The sequence below is a fragment of the Myotis yumanensis genome, unplaced genomic scaffold (genome assembly GCF_028538775.1).
Source record: "Myotis yumanensis isolate MYYU_CA2020_CCGP unplaced genomic scaffold, mMyoYum1.0.hap1 SCAF_17, whole genome shotgun sequence".
NCBI lineage: Eukaryota > Metazoa > Chordata > Mammalia > Chiroptera > Vespertilionidae > Myotis > Myotis yumanensis.
In genome coordinates this window covers 14,786,661-14,804,553 of record NW_027223768.1, presented here as the reverse complement: position 1 = coordinate 14,804,553, position 17,893 = coordinate 14,786,661, and the positions used below count along the sequence as shown (strand labels likewise).

The 17,893-nt window shown below is 50.6% G+C and overlaps 1 protein-coding gene across 1 annotated transcript in view; it reads left to right on the top strand.

Annotated features, from left to right (window-relative positions):
- KCNN3 (potassium calcium-activated channel subfamily N member 3) overlaps positions 1 to 17,893 on the top strand; it is a 141,354-nt gene that overhangs the window by 80,239 nt on the left and 43,222 nt on the right. The window contains exon 3 of the mRNA XM_070397095.1: positions 3,302 to 3,781. Within this exon, the coding sequence (XP_070253196.1) occupies positions 3,302 to 3,781 (480 nt within the window). The remainder of the gene's footprint in view (positions 1 to 3,301; positions 3,782 to 17,893) is intronic.

Sequence of the window (17,893 nt, the reverse complement as noted above, 5' to 3'; positions counted from 1 at the left end):
CTGCCCACCCTGCAGACCCACAAATCCCTGCACGGGAGCCCCGCCGAGCAGAGGCTCTTAATCTGCAGCACACACTGGCTACCTGCCATTCACACCCCCAACCCCACCCGAAACACCCCTCCACACACTGTTTGTGAATTGTCCCCAGGGCAGCGGCTTAATAATCCCTCTCCTTTTCAGCGTCGTTGGGAAAGCACATTCCCTCTTGCAATCTGGGATATTGGATCCTACTGCTAATCCCACGAGTGAGCAGGGTCAAGGTCAATAGTCCCGTGATGGAGATGTGGAAACAGGCTCAGAGGAGCCCCGTGCCCCACCCAAGGTCCCACGGCTGATCTGGAAGTGTGAGCCCTCAGTCCAGCTCACCAGCCTCTAACCCCACTCTGCACGTTGCCCCGCCCACATTGCACCAGGAAACCGAAACCAAAGCAGGCGCCTGAGGGGCAGTGGCCACACCACCCTGATCCAGAACCTTCCTGTCAGGTCGGGCAGTGATGACGCATCCTCCCTTTAACTTGATGGCTTACAGTCTCGTTCCCCACCAGGGACTCCAAGGCATCTGTGACTCCTTGCTTTGGTTCCTGCCCAGAGTGAACCCAGTTACCATAGTAACCTGATGCAATTCTTTATAATAGAGAGGGTCGGTCATTTTGTGTTTGAAGGGTTTGTCCAGCAGTTACTCGGCCCTGGCTTGGCCTGTTGGCGGCAGTGAGGAGCAGCAGGAACCCTCGGAGCAGCCATGAGGTCCTTTCTGTTTGCACAGATGGTGGACACCTGTGTCTGGGAACACCCAGCTGCCATCCACTGGGGCAGGAGGTGGGGACTGTAGGCCTCGTGCTGTGTTGGGTGCCCTCTCCTGTTTCTAGATCACACCTTCCTAGTTAGAGCCACCGGAGCCACGGGGACCCCTCGGCCAGTTGGTCCCATAGTTCCCCTCCGTGACTCTCACGCTCAGAACCGTGTTGCTCAGTCCTGAGTCCCACCCCGGGGGCCTCCTGGAGAGCCCAGTCTGGACCCTTCCTCGTATGTGAACCCAGCGCATGTCCGGGCCGGGTACAAGGCCGGTGCTCAGTAAATGCTTGTTCCGCGTCATGAAGGTTAGGGCTGGGAGGAAGGTTGGACAAGTCCAGCCCTTACTTTATAGGAAGGCGGAGACCCACCCACAAGCAAAGCTACAAATGACAATAGCTCAGACTTACAGAGCGCTTGCCGGGCGCCAGGCCGAATTCTGTGCACTCTGTACATACGAGCCACCGTGCAGCCACAGGTCTTACACCGTCCCCAGACCGGCACCCCAGGCACCGAGAGGCTCAGAGAGGTACCCGAGATCGCAGAGCTAATGAGTGTTCCGGCTAGGATCCAGACCCAGGCAGTTCCTCTCCCGGACCCCGCCGTTAGCACCTGCTGCTCTGTGCAGGGGCAGTGCTGCCTGCAAGCACCGTGGGTCCCTCTCCGACGGGGCAGGGGAGCCGGGGCCAGCCTGCATCGCTCACTCACGGCGGAAACGTAACTTTTCTTTTTTTTTTTTTTATTTTTTTATTTTCCTCTTAAAGTATTACAAAGGGTATTACATAAGTATCCTTTTTCCCCCCCCCCCCCGCCCTTGACAAACCACTACCCTCCCTTGCCCCCCAGTGTCTTATGTCCATTAGTTATGCTTATATGCATGCATACAAGTCCTTCGGTTGATCTCTTACTCCCCTCCCTCCTGCCCCCCAACTCTCTCTGGCCTTCCCACTGCAGTTTGACAATCAGTTTGAGGCAGCTCTGCCTCTGTATCTATTATTGTTCAAAAGTTTGTAATGGTCTTTATTATCCATGAATGAGTGAGATCATGTGGTATTTTTCCTTCATTGACTGGCTTGTTTCACTTAGCATAATGCCCTCCAGTTCCATCCATGATGTTGCAAATGGTAGGAATTCCTTCTTTTTAACGGCAGCATAGTATTCCATCGTGTAGATGTACCACAGCTTTCTAATCCATTCATCTACTGATGGGCACTTAGGCTGTTTCCAGATCTTAGCTATGGTGAATTGTGCTGCTATGAACATCTGGGTGCATATATCCTTTCTGATAGGTGTTTCTGGTTTCTTGGGAAATATTCCTAGTAGTGGGATCACAGGGTCAAATGGGAGTTCCATTTCCAATTTTTTGAGGAACCTCCATACTGCCTTCCATAGTGGCTGCACCAGTCTGCATTCCCACCAGCAGTGCACAAGTGTTCCTTTTTCTCCACATCCTCTCCAGCACTTGTCGTTTGTTGATTTGTTGATGATGGCCATTCTGACAGGTGTGAGATGGTACCTCATTGTTGTTTTGATTTGCATCTCTCGGATGATTAGTGACTTTGAGCATGTTTTCATATGTCTCTTGGCTTTCTGAATGTCCTCTTTTGAAAGGTGTCTATTTAGATCCTTTGCCCATTTTTTGATTGGATTGTTTATCTTCTTTTTGTTAAGTTGTATGAGTTCCCTATAAATTTTGGAGATTAAGCCCTTATCAGATATGACGTTGGCAAATATGTTTTCCCACGAGGTGGGTTTTCTTGTTGTTTTGTTGATGGTTTCTTTTGCTGTGCAGAAGCTTTTTATTTTGATGTAGTCCCATTTGTTCAGTTTCTCTTTAGTTTCAACTGCCCTAGGAGCTGTATCAGTGAAGAAATTGTTTTGGCATATGTCTGAGATTTTGTTGCCTTTGTATTCTTCTAGAATTTTTATGGGAAACGTAACTTTTCATCTCCAGGTTCCCCTCCAGGGCTGAGCTCAGGGCTTGGCAGGAGCTTAGGGACCTGGTTTTATTCATTTGTTTATTTTAAAAATATTTTTAAAATTGATTTTAGAGAAAGAGGAAGGGAGAAGGAGAGAGAGAGAGAAAAAGATTGGTGTGAGAGAGGAACATGGATGGGCTGCCTCCTGCACGCCCCCTACTGGGGAGGGAGCCCTCAACCCGTGCAGATGCCCTGACGGGGAACCAAACCTCTGGGTGCAGGGATTCATCCCCAACCACGGAGCCACGCGCTGGGCAGGGACCTGGTTTTAGTCCAAATGACCTCTTCTTCCTTCTCCTCATGGAATAGCCAGTTTGGGGGCACCTCCTAGCAGGACAGGACCGTGGGAAGCAATTTACAGAAATGGAGGCGTTTCTCAGCCAGGTCTCCCCACGCCCCGTCCAGGGCGCTCACCACACAAGCGAAGGCTCCGGAGAGGGCCCCGAGGTGGGCCAGCTGCCCGTCCGTCCTCCCTCGCGCCCCGCGGGCTCTGCGCGCCTTGGCCACCACTAACGGGCTCTCCGCTCCCGCAGCTCTTCGTGATCGACAACGGTGCCGATGACTGGCGGATAGCCATGACCTACGAGCGCATCCTCTACATCAGCCTGGAGATGCTGGTGTGCGCCATCCACCCCATCCCCGGCGAGTACAAGTTCTTCTGGACCGCTCGCCTGGCCTTCTCCTACACGCCCTCGCGGGCGGAGGCCGACGTGGACATCATCCTGTCCATCCCCATGTTCCTGCGCCTGTACCTGATCGCGCGCGTCATGCTGCTGCACAGCAAGCTCTTCACCGACGCCTCGTCGCGCAGCATTGGGGCGCTCAACAAGATCAACTTCAACACGCGCTTTGTCATGAAGACGCTCATGACCATCTGCCCGGGCACCGTGCTGCTGGTGTTCAGCATCTCGCTGTGGATCATCGCGGCCTGGACCGTCCGCGTCTGTGAGAGGTATTCCGGCCGGTCGCGCTCTCCATCAGCCCCTGGCTCCCGAGCACAGAGCCCTCCTGGGGTAGGGGAGGGAGGAGGAGGGGGGGAGGGGGGTCAGGATGTGTATGCCTGAGGGAGGAGGTGGTCACCTGCCCACACGCCTCCAAGGAGAAAACGGGGAGGGCCCAGCCAGGCCGAAGGCGAACTGCACCGTGGAAATACTGCCGCCGAGGTAAGCTGGGGGAAATGCGTGTGTAAAATAACTCGTTCTCTGCTCCCGCTTTGTAAACCAAAGTGTATCGACACGTCTGACACCCACCGTTAGCCTTTCTCGGGTATAACGCTGCAACTTTTGAATCCTCTCTCCCTGTTGGAGATGAGCTATGCTCACATGCTGAAGGCTCTGAGAAGTCCTGCAGCAATGAAACGGGTTCGATTTTGTCGAGCCCCGATTTTCTCAAAAGTATTTGCCCAGGAACCCTTTTCAGCAGGTGACACTGTTGACGCTTCGCTACGCAAAGGTTGGGCCACAGACCAGGAGGCGGCCGGGGCGGTGGCCCTGGGAACTTGTTAGGATGCGGAATCTCAGGCCTCAGCTCAGGACCACTGAGTGGAATTTGCATTTTAACAAGTTCCCCGGGTGATCTGTAAGCACCTCACCATGTGAGAAGCCCTATGCTGGCGGAACATAGTTTGGGAAACATTGTTCTAAGGAGGCGGGTGGTTGGGCAGTGACTCGGGGAGGCAGCTGGTGGGAGAGAAGGGGCCCCTGGCAACACCTCCCCATTCCAGGCCGACCCCGGATGTTCATTTTCACCTGATCTCGCATGTGGCGTCTGAACACCTGGGTTAGAACCTGTTTCTACGTAGTTGCAAGACCCTTGGAACGTCACTCAGCATCTCTGGCTCTAATGTTCTTATTTTAAAATGAGGATCCTGAGATAAAGGGGAGATGTGCTCACTCCAGAGGTTCGTTTCGCTATGTGGGGGGGCTCGCTCAAACCTCCCGTGTGATTTGCACGGATCCTGATAGTCGCCCTTAATTCGTCAGCGCACACAATTGTACTGCTTCTCTTAGCAGCGGTTCTCAACCTTCTGGCCCTTTAAATACAGTTCCTCATGTGGTGACCCAGCCATAAAAGTATTTTCGTTGCTACTTCATCACTGTAATGTTGCTACTGTTATGAATCGTCATGTCAATATCTGATATGCAGGATGGTCTTAGGCGACCCCTGTGAAAGGGTCGTTCGACCGCCAAAGGGGTCGGGACCCACAGGTTGAGAACCGCTGTCTTAAGAGACCAAGCGAGTTCTTTTAGAAACCAGCTTACGTGACCATTGCCCTCTCCCAGCGTCAGATAATAAGCAAGATGGGCAGGAGCCTCGAGACAGGAGCTCACCCACCCGAGACCGGACAGAGACGGGATGAGGGGCTGCTCTGGGGGACCAGCGCATTGGACTGGGGTGGGAGGGTCATGTGGGCAGCATGCCCTTGATCCGTCAGCCTGATCTGATTAAGGTTCTGTCACCTTAGACTTCAGAGAAGGTCAGTGACTTGCCCAAGGTCACATCTCAGCATGACAGGTTCTAGGACAGTGATGGTGAACCTTTTGAGCCCGGCGTGCCCGCATTTTGAAAAACCCCAACTTAACTCTGGTGCCGTGTCACACAGAGAAATTTTTTGATATTTGCAACCATAGTAAAACAAAGACTTATATTTTTGATGTTTATTTTATAGATTTAAATGCCATTTAACAAAGAAAAATCAACCAAAAAAATGAGTTCGCGTGTCACCTCTGAAACGCGTGTCATAGGTTCGCCATCGCGGTGCTAGGACAACTCCCGCCCGCACCTGGACGGAGCAGGGCCGGTTCCCATTCCCCGGGGCTTCCCTCAGCCTGCCGCCTGGTTGTACACACACTCTTCTGAAGTTGCTATGGAGACCCAGCTTCAGCGAGACGCCTTTTGAAAGACATTTCTCATGTCTGGGGCCGGCTCTGATGTGACGATAGAGGTTTTTCGCATTTCCTCCTTCCAGGAAGGGAGGGGACTTGGTAATCATCCAGAACAGGCCGCCCGCTGTTGGGAGGGCATCAGCCGGCGGCTGGGAAGGCACCGACAGCAGCAGGCTTGTTTTGCTTGGACCCCAGTGAGGCATTACATCATGGCTTCCGAGGCCTGACCGTCGCGGCCCTCTGGGATTCTCCTGGCCGCCTGCCCGCCTGCCCCCGGCCGCCCAGAGCCCATCTGAGGAACCTCCTCATTAAACACTGTCACACGCCCAGCAGCCTGGCTGGTGGAGGGACCTTCCACAGCCCCGGTCCCCAGGCAGCAGGTGGGGGCAGCGACCTTCCAGGCGCGCCCCGGGGAGAGGACCGCCAGCTCCCAGGTGTGTGTTTCCTTCCCGGAGGCTGATGAAGTGGGCTGAGCCCCGTTTGGTAAATGGCCTGCCAGCCTCTTGAACGGGGCCCCCCTGTGGACTGCTCCCCGCTGCGGCTTGAGGTTGTACACATGGGCTGTCTCCGGATCTCTGGCCTGTCACCACGTCTCTGGTGATGAGGTTATGAATTTTCATCTTTTTCTGGATTTTTGCGTTATATTGAGAAGTGTGAGTCTGGAGACCTGGCCCCTAGAACGGGAGAAGAACCATCAGTGGCCCATTCTTTCTCTCATTAAAATAGAGCCACCCCGCTCCCCACCCTGTCATAAGGGAGATGGAAAGAGGTTTCCTTCCACTCTCCTCTGCCTCCATCTCAGACACTCAGCTCTGCACCAACCAGAAGGCAGAGAGCAAGAGCCTCCCTCCTCCCACAAACTCCCCCCACCCACCCCCCCAGCAGGGCCTTCAGCTCCCAGGAAGCGGTAGGGAGACCATCTACAGGATGAAGCACACAGCATGGAGGGCGTGGGGGGCGGGGGGGGGGGGGGGGATGTGAGCCCCCAAGGAGGGCTTGTGAGAGGAGTCCCGAGAACCAGGGCTGAGGACTGTAGTTTCTCATGGCCTCTTGTATTTGAGACACGACCTCCAATGTGGACCACAGGCGGGGAACCCAGAAGGGAGAGAAAGGATCAGAACTTCTAGTTATAGTTATTTTTATCTAAAAAATTAGCACTGCTAATATTTTAATATGCAGTAATACGTGGGTGTCATTGAGGATGAACATACATGTAGCAGGAGGAGAGTGCGTGCTCAAAAAATGTGCCCAGTGGGAATCTACGAGTTTAAAGGTGGTAAACTACTGGTTTGGAGGGTCAGAGGCTCGTTCATGAGGACTGCATCCTGCCACATTGGACGAAGCCTGCTAGACCCAGAACCCCTGCCCTCTAGTTAGAGGAAGAAGTCCGCACCCTGTAGGGCAGAGGAGCTGCCTCAGGCAATCCTGGGGCCCAGTGCCAGCCCTGGACAGATCACTGTAATTCAAAGACGAATTTCACCGCAGTGGGTGGGAGGAAAGTGAGGAAGGGAGAGAGGACATGAGGGGAGGGGATCCTAAGGAGGCCTTTGAAACAGACCTGCAGCATTAGCAAAGAGGGAAATAATCCTGGAGATGCAGGAGGGTGTGTCATTATGAGGAACAAAAAGCAACCTCAGGAGATTGGTGGGCATCCCTCACAGGGTGCAAGCAGATGTGGGCTCTGTGATGCAGAGGGGTGGGGAGATGGGGAAGGAGAACGTGTCTGTCTCACACAAGCACAGGGTTCCAGAAAACTGAAATTGTTTTAGCAGAAAGAAAACCCACAACCGGGAGGCACTGAATTGTTAAGAAGGTGGAGGACCATCTCCAAAGTTCTCTCTGAATGTAGAAGACAAGAACAAAGACATGAGAGAAGAGGGTGAATGGCACCGAACTGAAGGCTATAGAATTAAGACCAAATCCAAGAATTAGAGTTCGTTTTGGAGGAAGAAACCAGAATAATTTGGATAAAAGCATCATCAAGGACATGCATGAAGAAAACGTTTCCAAAAGAAGTGGCCAGCAGAGGGGTAGTGGGGAGGTTAGGATCAGGCAGATCAGAAAGGCTTTCCGTTTTCCAGTTAGAATGGGGTGGGGGGGGGGAGGGGCGGGGGGCTGGAAAATTTTCTGAATCATACGGTTAAGCGATCTAGAAGCACGCAGGCAACACAATGCAGACTTTTCCTCAGGAACCCTAAGTCCCAGGAGACATGGGGGTTGCAAACCCTCTAATTAACAAGTTGAGAGAGAAGGTTAGAAAGGATTAGTAGAAGCATGCTAAAGGCATCATCTTAGGCAGAAGAGAATTTAAACGGCCTTATCCCTAGATTGTAATAATTAGAGCAGTATAATTTAAATCACTTTTAAACCTAAAGGTAACCACAGATAGAATTTTTAAAGTATAGCAATATTGATAACAATAGCACCAGCCAGGTATTATTTCACTTAATCCATACCACAGCTCTGTGAGGTACAGGGGTTAGTATGATCTCCATTCCACATGCGGGGAAACTGAGGCACAGGGAGGTTAAGCAACGTGCTTTGGGCCACAGAGCCGGGGTGCGGCAGACCGGAGGCCCCAGCACCCTGCCTGAAAGCCTCGCTTTTATCTTCCCCGAGAATGTGTACTTTCCACATCGCTGGCTGAGACACACAAACGTCAGACAGCAAAATGAAGGCAGTAGGAAGGAAGAGTTTAAAAACGGAATGCACGAAACAATGAGAGAAAACCAAACTTAACATTTATAACAATCAACAAAATTGAGTTCTCCTCCCCTGTTACAAGACAATGCCTCTCACTTAAAGAGGACTTAAAGGCAAAATTTAATTTCATGCTGTTTACCAAAGAGGTGCCCTAAATGGAAGAACCAAGACAAATAAATGAATACCAAAGATTTATTAGGTAAGGGCAACCGAGTAGAAATCATCGTTTTAAATCAAGTTGAATTCAAAGCAAAAACCATTAAATGATCCAAAGGAACCATTTTAATAGAAATAAAAAACCTAAACAGTAAAACTTCAAACTTTTATGTAAGAATAAATAAGGAGGTTGAGAATCTGAATTATAAAATGTCTTAATTAACTGATAAATATTGAACTTTGTGGCCTATAAACAAATAATGCATCCTCCTTTTTAAGCGCCCACGGAACACAGACAAAAGTCAGTTAACTGCTTAGCCACACATTTCAGAACATCAGAAGAAAAAAAAATTCAGATATATTCTCTAACTACAAGGCCATAAAACTCCAACTAAAAAAAAAAACCTTCTGGGGGAATTTTTAAAGCAATCTCCTCAATTACAACTTGGTCAAAGAGAATTATTCAAACTACTATTTAAAAGATTACAAGGAGCCCAACTGGTGTGGCTCAATGGAACCAAAAGGTCAAGGTTCCATTGGGTTGATTCCCAGTCGGGGTATATGCCTGAGTCTTGGCCTCTTGATCCCCAGTAGGGGGCGTGCAGGAGGCAGCCGATCAGTGATTCTCTCTCATCATTGATGCTTCTATCTCTCGGTCCCTCTCCCTTTCTCTCTGAAATCAATAAAAATGTATCTAGAAAGAAAAAAAAGATTACAATGACAACTCTGTATGTCAAAACTCAGGATGTGACCAAAGTTATATTCAGATGAAAAATATCCTTAAAGTTTTTCAGTTAAAAAAATAAAAAAAGCATGACAATAAATTGAATTCATTAAAAGAACTAAACAAAGTTTAGGAGAGCAGATTAAGTTTATAACACAAAGACAGGAATGAATGGATTTAAAAACAATTTATAAATCGAAACCACACTGATGTCTAATAAATTTAATCAAGGAAAAAAGGAAACACAAACAGTATTAGAAATTTTAAGGGGGAATAGCACTTTTTTTTCTTAAAATATGTTTTTGTTGATTTTAGAGACAGAGGAAGGAAGAGATGGAAACTGATTGGCCGCCTCCTGCATGTCCCCCACTGGGGACAGAGTCCGAAACCCAGGCATGTGCTCTGACTGGGCATCAAGCCGGTGACCTCTCAGTGCATGGGACGATGCTCAACCAACTGAGCCACACCAGCCAGGGCGCTTAACTTTTAAGAACACCGAGGGGAACTTTCTCTACTTGATATTAAAATGTGTTATAAAACTCAAGTAATGAAGCCCCTGTGGCACTACTGGAAAATCAGTAATGGCAGATCAATGAAACCTAATGGAAAACTCTGAAAGAAACCCTAGTATGTAAGAACCCAACGTATGAGAAAGAAAACCAATTAGGAAGCAATAGATTATTCAATAAATGTTAATGGGGAGGTAGGATATCTGGATTAAAAAATCAAATTAGAACCCCATCTCTCACCAGCCACCAAAATAAATTCCCGTTGGAGTCAGATATAAAAGAAGAACTATGAGCAAGCTCTAGAAAACAAAGTGAATATTTAATCAATTCTGAGACGGGTAAGAATTGGTAAGCATAACATGTCAGAAGAGAAAGAACCTGGAGGAAAAGCCTGGTGTATTTGATAACATCATATATACAATTTTAGGTTTCCGTCCAGAAATATAAACTTATTTAAAAAGTAGATGTTACACTGGGAAAAATATTTGCTGCAAACATGACAAGAGGTAAATCTCCCTATTACACAAAGCTGTCTTAGACACCAATCAGAAAAACTCAGCTTCTCAGAGAAAAAAAAAAAAAGGCTAAAAATAGACAACCACAAAGGAAGAAATACAAAAAGGCCATAAAATGAATCCTGGCCAGTGTGCTCAGTGGTTAGAGCCTCAGCCTGTGTACTGAAGGGTCTCTGGTTCGATTCCTGGTCAAGGGCAGGTACCTCAGTTGCAGGTTCGTCCCCGGCCTGGTACGGGCTCCGTGCAGGAAGCAACCGATCTCTCAGATTGAGGTTTCTCTCTCCCCACCTTCCTTCCACTCTCTCTAAAAATCAATGGAAAAATTATCTTCAGGTGAAGCTTAGCAACAACAACAACAACAAAAAAAGAAAATGAAACATATATTTAGCCTCACTAATCAAAGAAGTGCAAGCAAAAACTGTAAGGAGGGTGGCCTTTTCTCCTCTGGAATTGACAAAAATGTCAATAAATATAACTCAGTGCTTAAAAGGTTGTTATGATGGTGGTGGTGTCGGGGGGGGGGGGGGGTTCTCCCATAGTTGGCAGGAGGGAAATCTGGCACCACCTGTCTGGAAAACACTTCACCAGTAGCCATGCTGGCCCGTCAGTCTGTGACTCTAACCCAGTGATTCTCCCAGGAAGCTATTCGAAGGCAATAATCGATTTCTGTCCAGATTCTTCAGCGTGATGCCGTCTCCAGCAGCGGAGAATCAGAGACCTAGTGACTGTCCAGGATTTAAATGGTTAAAGGAATTACAGCAGATCCGTATGATGGGTAGTTAGGCAACAGTTTTGTTTTTTTTAAAAAAGCAGCCTTTTGAAGACTATAATAAGGTAGGAAGATAGTGATGTGATATTTGAAAAAGGACCATACGAAATAGAATTATGCAGGATGTTATCAATTGAAAATAGGTAGACATTATAACATGCGTAGAAAGTGCTTGGAAAATAACTGTAAACATTAAGTTGTTCTCTCTGTGGGGTGTTGCGTGTGGTTTTTTGGTTGCATTGTACTGTGTTTTCTGCGGTGACAGTGCGGGACTGGTTTTATGTGTTTGTTTTGTTTGTTTGTGAATGGAAAGGGTGGCATTGGTTATTTCCTCCCCCCACAAAGCCCCTCTTTCCGTCTTCCCCAGGGACTCATGTTTTGTATCAACAGGGCCTGGAAAGGAATGTGCAATGGCAGTTTTTTTTTTACAAATAATTCTCTCCGAAGAGCGCAATAAAAGGTCCTAGCAGCCAGTGTGGCCCCAGAGGACAGGAGAGCGAGTGTAGGGAGGGAGCGCCCCCAGCCGCGTGTCACTTGGAGCCCTGGCGGCCCCAGGACCTTTGTGGGAGGACCAGCGTCCAGGCAGGCGGCACTCCGCAGGTGAAGGGAGCTGGAGGCCCGGCTCCATCAGCTCTTCAGCGCCGATTCTGGGCCGGCCTGGCTCTGGTGGCCCAGCGGTCGGTTGGTCCGGAGAAACCGCGTGTCCCACGGGCTTTCCACACAGCCAAGGCCGAGAGGCGGCTGGTGCGGGGCTGGGGGAGGCTCCCCCACTGTCAGGGGGCGAAGGAGGGGGGTGGTCCTGGGGCAGGGCCAGCAGCAGGGAGTCCAAGTTCCATCCTGTGAGCCGCTCTGCTCCAAGCCCCAGCAGCCTCCCGTCTCTCCTCCTCTGCAGGTTTCCACGCTCCCACCCCTGCGCCCTCACAGCCTACGTTCTCTTTCTCTGTTCTTTCTGACCCAACAATTCTTTCCTCTTTCTCATTGGCAGTAATTTTGTGCTCGTTGACACTTAAGCATGGAAACTATTCATTTGTGACAAGTTTCTTCGTTTTATATTAATGAACAACACATTAATTTTATTATTATTATTATCCCTCACCTGAGGATAATTTTTTCTTTGCTTTTTAAAAAAGAGTGGAAGGGAGGGAGAGAGACAGAGAGAGGGAGAGGGAGAGGGAAAGGGAGAAAGAGAGAGAGAGAGAGAAAGAGAGAGAGAGAGAGAGATTGGTTGCTTCCCCAACCCAGATAGATGCCCTTGACAGGGACTCCAACCCCATACCCTGCGGTGTGTGTGGCTGACGGCTCTAACCACTTAGCAACACCGGCCAGGGCTATATTTTAATGAATGAATGACACTTCTTAGGAGAATCAGGAGTTGGGAATATGAGGAACGTCTCTGTAAAGTTATCATTCGGAAGCACTACGTGTGGGACAGTATCGTGCAAAAGTAACTCCATATTGCACTGCGAAACCGCTCCATTTCCCATCAGGTCAATCCCCAGGTCACTCCCGTCTGTCTGACATTAAACCTTGGGTTTCTCCCCACTCTGCCTGCTGGGACGTGGCCAACAGTGCTTTCTGCTCCCCGGATCTTGGCTTTCGGGAGACGCAGCTAAGCGCCCGGTGCCAAGTGCCGGTTCTTCCTCCCGCTGGGGAGGGTGCCCAGCCTTCCCCACCAGGGGTCCCCGGGAGAAGCAAGCCCTATAGCAATGGCTGGGGTGGCCATCTTCCCATGATGCCACGGGTGGCACACAGCTAAGTGCCAGCTGGATGGACCGCAGAGAAGTTGATTGTCTCTTACCCTGGATGCCTAAGGGCATCTGGAAGGGAGTGGGAGCGAGGGAGAAAGGGAGAGAGAGGGAGAGGGAGAGAGAGAGAGGTGACCTGGACTGACTTCTCATCCCGTGGGACCAGTCGAAAGGGCTGCACCACTGGGAGGAGGCAGTGCCACAGTCCTACGAGGGTGGGGGTCCTGGGAGAGAGCGAAGGTGAGGAAAAGGGAGGGCTTCCTGTCGCCACACCAGCCACATCTATTTATGGGTGGACATTGGTCAAGGCAGGAAATCCATATGATGTCAGCTCTGGGTTGTTTTGTTTGCACCAGGTGATCCCGCCGTGCCCTGCACCTCCAGGGCAGGCATCTGCCCTCAAGGGACTCGACCTTCCCCCACAGGCCTTCTCGCGTGTTCGGTGGCCTAGGCTGTCTCGCTGGGCTCCCTCCACCGCCCTGCTCCCTCCACCGCCCTGCTCCCTCCACCGCCCTGCTCCCTCCACTGCCCTGCCTCTCACAGCCCAGCCACGGAAGGATTTTTTCACCAGCTTTTCTCCTTCCATTAAGTCCCAACTCCTTCATCCGGGACTTGGCGGAGAGGGAGTATGGGCGAGAGTATGCCATACTCCAAATGGCACCTCATTGAGTACCCCCCCACACACACACACACGCACACACACACGCACACACACACTCCCCTCTGCCTAGATGCCTACTACCCCGCTCTGTGCACTGCCCAGGAGTTTAGGCACAACCATAGTTCCCTGGTGGTTTGAGATTGGTGGCCCTGGGAACCTACCAGCCCTAACACGCCTGGTCATTTCGTTCTCCCAAGAGGCTCATGGGAGCAGCCTGCTAACAGAGCCCCCCAGGCTGGTCCACACCTGGGGAGACAGGTCTGATAGGCGCTGCCACCCCCACATCCGAGGGGCCACCACATGGATTGGTGGGTTAGCCATTGCCATCTAGGCGGGTATGGACATGGGGTCTCCCCATGCTCTCACTAGCAGGTGACCTTGGGCCAGCTGGCCTCAGGACATCGGGAAATGGGAACATTCACGGAAAGTCCTCAGCACGGGGTGAAGCACTTGGCGTGCGATGAGTGCCCAGAGAACCAGGCTGGTGTTCCCTCTTCCACGGAAGGTCTCTTAAAGTTTGAGAACAGGTCTTCTCGTCTCCAAACGAATGGTCTCTAATCCTCCCACAGGTCCTCACAGAACCCTGTCAGACCCCATCACCCTGCCCACCCGCCTCCCTGGCCACCAGTGTCACACAGAGTGGACACAGTGCCCAAGTGTTAGGCAACTTCCCATGTTCTCAGCATTGTTCTCCTTTTAATGCGGGAAGGAGAGCGGCCCACAGGAAGGGTAAGGGGCCCCCAAAGGGGTCCGGGCCCACAGGAAGGTAACGGTTCTCCCAGAACAGGCATAATGGCCTGGGAGCTGGGGACCAAGGCCCAGGGCCCAGCTCTGGTTGGGTTAGGCTCTTTGCCAGCCCTCATGCTACAGCCACATGCTCTATTGTTCAATTTTCCTCAATACGACTGCAAAGAGCCTGCGTAGCCAGAGCCCCAAGGGGGGTGACGGGCACCCCCACGCCACATGACCCACCCCCCACAAGAGCCACGGCTGAATTAAGGACAGAAGGGTTTTAAGCCAAGTGGGGAACAGAGTGAACTCTAAGTGTCAAGAGACTCGTGTCCTGCTCCCAGCTTTAGCAAGGGCAGGGGCTCCGGCCTGGGGGGGTGAGGGGTGGGGGGTCATTTCTCTGCCTTCGTTTTCCTGCTGCTGAAAGCAGAGGTTATCAGCCCTTGCAGATCTTCAGCAGGGCCTGCCTGAGCACCGGGTATTGAGGTGGCCTCCCCAGCTCCCCAGGACCCGTCTCCGGCTGGTCCCTCCCCATCACCCTCTGTGCCACCAGCATCTGCTTCCTTCAGCTGGGCGTCCTCTGCCAGTTCCCTTCGTCACGCCTGCCCCAGAGAACGCATCCACACCACACCGCAGCCGAAATGTTGGGCCAGGCCTCTTCCCTGGGGTGTAGTGCTCAGTTATGAATAGCTTGCTAAATAATAATAGCGTTATTAATAGTTATTAAGCCCTACTGTTCGCCAGCCAATATTGTTAGGAATTAAATACGCGTCCGAGAATAAACTACAGGTTTGTTTTTTCCTCGTGGGGCTTAGGGTCTACCCGGGAAGACCGCTAAGTCAAGAAACAAATGAATGTGTAATTTCAAACCTGTGAAGGAGTTCAAAAACATGGTTGCAAACGAGTTTTTTTTAAAAAGTCTGGGGTTGGAGAGGGGTCCTACGCACCTGGGACCTGCTTGGAAGGTCTATCTAGAGAGGCTATGTTTCGGCTGAGACTCGAAGGATAAGACGAACTGAGCCTTTCACAGACCGAGAGGGAAGGCTTTCCGGGAAGAGGAGGCGGCGCGTCCAGAGGCCCCGCGCTGACGAAGAGCCCGGTGTGGACTCACTAGAGGAGGGCACGATGGACGGCATGTGAGGGCAGCAGGTAGAGGACAGAGGGTACCACCTGGCGTCTTTGTGGAGAAGCAGTTGGAAGTGAGTCAGAAAGCGACGAGGAGGATGCGTCAGGAGGCCATTGCTGCAGAGGCAAGAGGCAAAGGTGACTCAGAAGACGGGGTGGTGGCCATGTAGATTCTCAGGCGCAGCCTACGTGCCAGGCTGAGCTGTTCTCGTGCACGGAATACCCCATGCACCAAGTCTATGCTCATCCTCACCATGCGGCCCCTAATTTCTCTCTGCTTCTGTTTTTGTCTTCTTTTTCTCAGGAATTTTATCAGTTAGTATTTGGGTTTTTTTTTTGGCTGCCAGTGACAGGAAACCCAGAATAGCAGTAGCTTAAACAAAACAGAAGTTTCTTTGTTACACAAACAAAGACTGGAATAGGGTCCGTCCAAGGCAGGTATGGAGCTCCGGAGCCTCAGGGGCCCAGCTCCCTTCACCCTCGCTGCCCTGCGGCCTGGGCACATGGCTTCTCCCTCATAGTTCAGGGAGGCTGCTGGAGCTCCAGCCATTCCATCTACCTTCTAGCCGGAAGGAAGCAGGAAGGGACAAAACACGGTGTGCTCTTTTTCTTTGAAGACATTTCCTGAGAGTAACACACGCTGTTTCCGTTTACATTCATTGGGCATCCACATGCTTGGAAAAAATGTAGTCTTTATTGTTGTTACCCATTGCTCACTCCTGGGTTCTTTTATCAACGAAGGAGGGACAAGGATTATGGGGCCGTAACTGTCTCTTAGGCTCAAAACCACCCACCGTTCTTGTACCCACACCCAACCCCATTCAGCCTTCTATTCCGGCATCCAGTCCCGTGGTTCTTATTCTATAATGTCTCCAAAGTCAGCTCTTCCTGCTCCCTCAGGAATATAGATTCCTGTCATCTTACATCAGGGCTACAGAAGTCACTTCTCTGGCTTCAAATTATGCCACCACTACATGTGTTCTAGCACCTTAAAAACCTCCTCGCTCGATGGACCAGCCACGTGACCATGGGCAAGTCACTGACTCGCCACTAAGTGAGACAAATGGCCGTGACTGTAGCTGGTCCCTGACAAACACTGGGTGGCTTCCTTCCCTCTCCTCGCTCTTTGACCTGCACGTCGGCGAGAAAGCCCGTCTTCCATGCTTCCTGGGTGGGCAATGGAATTCGGACAAGAGAAGGCATGAAAAGCCAGGGAGACCATTGAACACAACACTATGCTCCTCTGTTTCTCCCAGCGGCCCTAGACGGGACCGGGCAGAACGCAGTCCAGATTCCACATTTTGTGAATGAGGACATGACGGCTCAACAAGGCTCAGGGATTGGCCTGGGACCACAGGACCCTAACTGCCTGCCATAGGACTCTTGGGGTATTTGTTAAATTGGGGAGTTGTCTTATGTAACGGTGTAGGGGTCAAAGGAGAAAGCATAATGCGCAAAAAAAAAAAAAGTTTTTCTTTTATTTTGGGCTATGATGTCATTTTATAATTTGTTTGAGGGTATGCTATCTGGTACCTAGACAGAAATTGTGATTGGTGGTACAGAAAACCAGAAATTTTAAAAATTTATTTGGTTTTAGAAAGAGAGAGAGAGAGTGAGAGAGGAACATTGATGTGAGAGAGGAACATCAATCAGTTGCCTCTCACACATGCCCTGACCAGGGATTGAACCTGTGACCCTCTAGTGCAGTGGTTCTCAACCTTCTGCCCTTTAAATACAGTTCCTCATGTGGTGGCCCCCAACCATAAAATTATTTTCGTTGCTACTTCATAACTGTAATGTTGCTGCTGTGATGAATCGTCATGTAAATATCTGATATGCAGGGTGTGTTTAGGCGACCCCTGTGAAAGGGTCGTTCGACCACCAAAGGGGTCGCGACCCACAGGTTGAGAACCGCTGCTCTGGCGCAAGCATGTCAAACTCTCGGCCCGCAGGCCGCATGCCTCGTTTATTTGGCCCGTGTTAGCCTTCGAGTTTGACATGCTTGCTCTAGTGCATGGATGACGCCCAACCAACTGAGCCGCACTGGCCAGGGCAAAAACCAGGAATTTTACATTGGGAGCCTCTTTCCATTAGTGCAGCGGTTCTCAACCTGTGGGTCGCGACCCCTTTGGGGGGTCGAACGACCCTTTCACAGGGGTCGCCTAAATACATCCTGCATATCAGATATTTACATGACGATTCATAACAGCAGCAACATTACAGTTATGAAGCAGCAACGAAAATAATTTTATGGTTGGGGGTCACCACCACATGAGGAACTGTATTAAAGGGCCGCGGCATGAGGAAGGTTGAGAACCACTGCTCTAGTGGCTGCAGAGAGAAACGGCCCATTTCCTTGGATGCCGCGTCAGTTTTACGGGGGGGGGGGGGGGGGGGGGGGGGGGGGGGTTAGAGACTGGCTAGGCCTTTTCTGAGAAAGTATATGTCAAAATTAATAAAGTAAACAACTACATTTTCCTACTTGCAGAGTTAAGTAAATGTGGTTACAGTTAATTGGGCAATCGCTTTATAATTACTTTGTCAAGTTTAACATACGAAATTGCTCCCACGTAGTTACCAGCATTCTTCGTTTGTTTTGTTCTT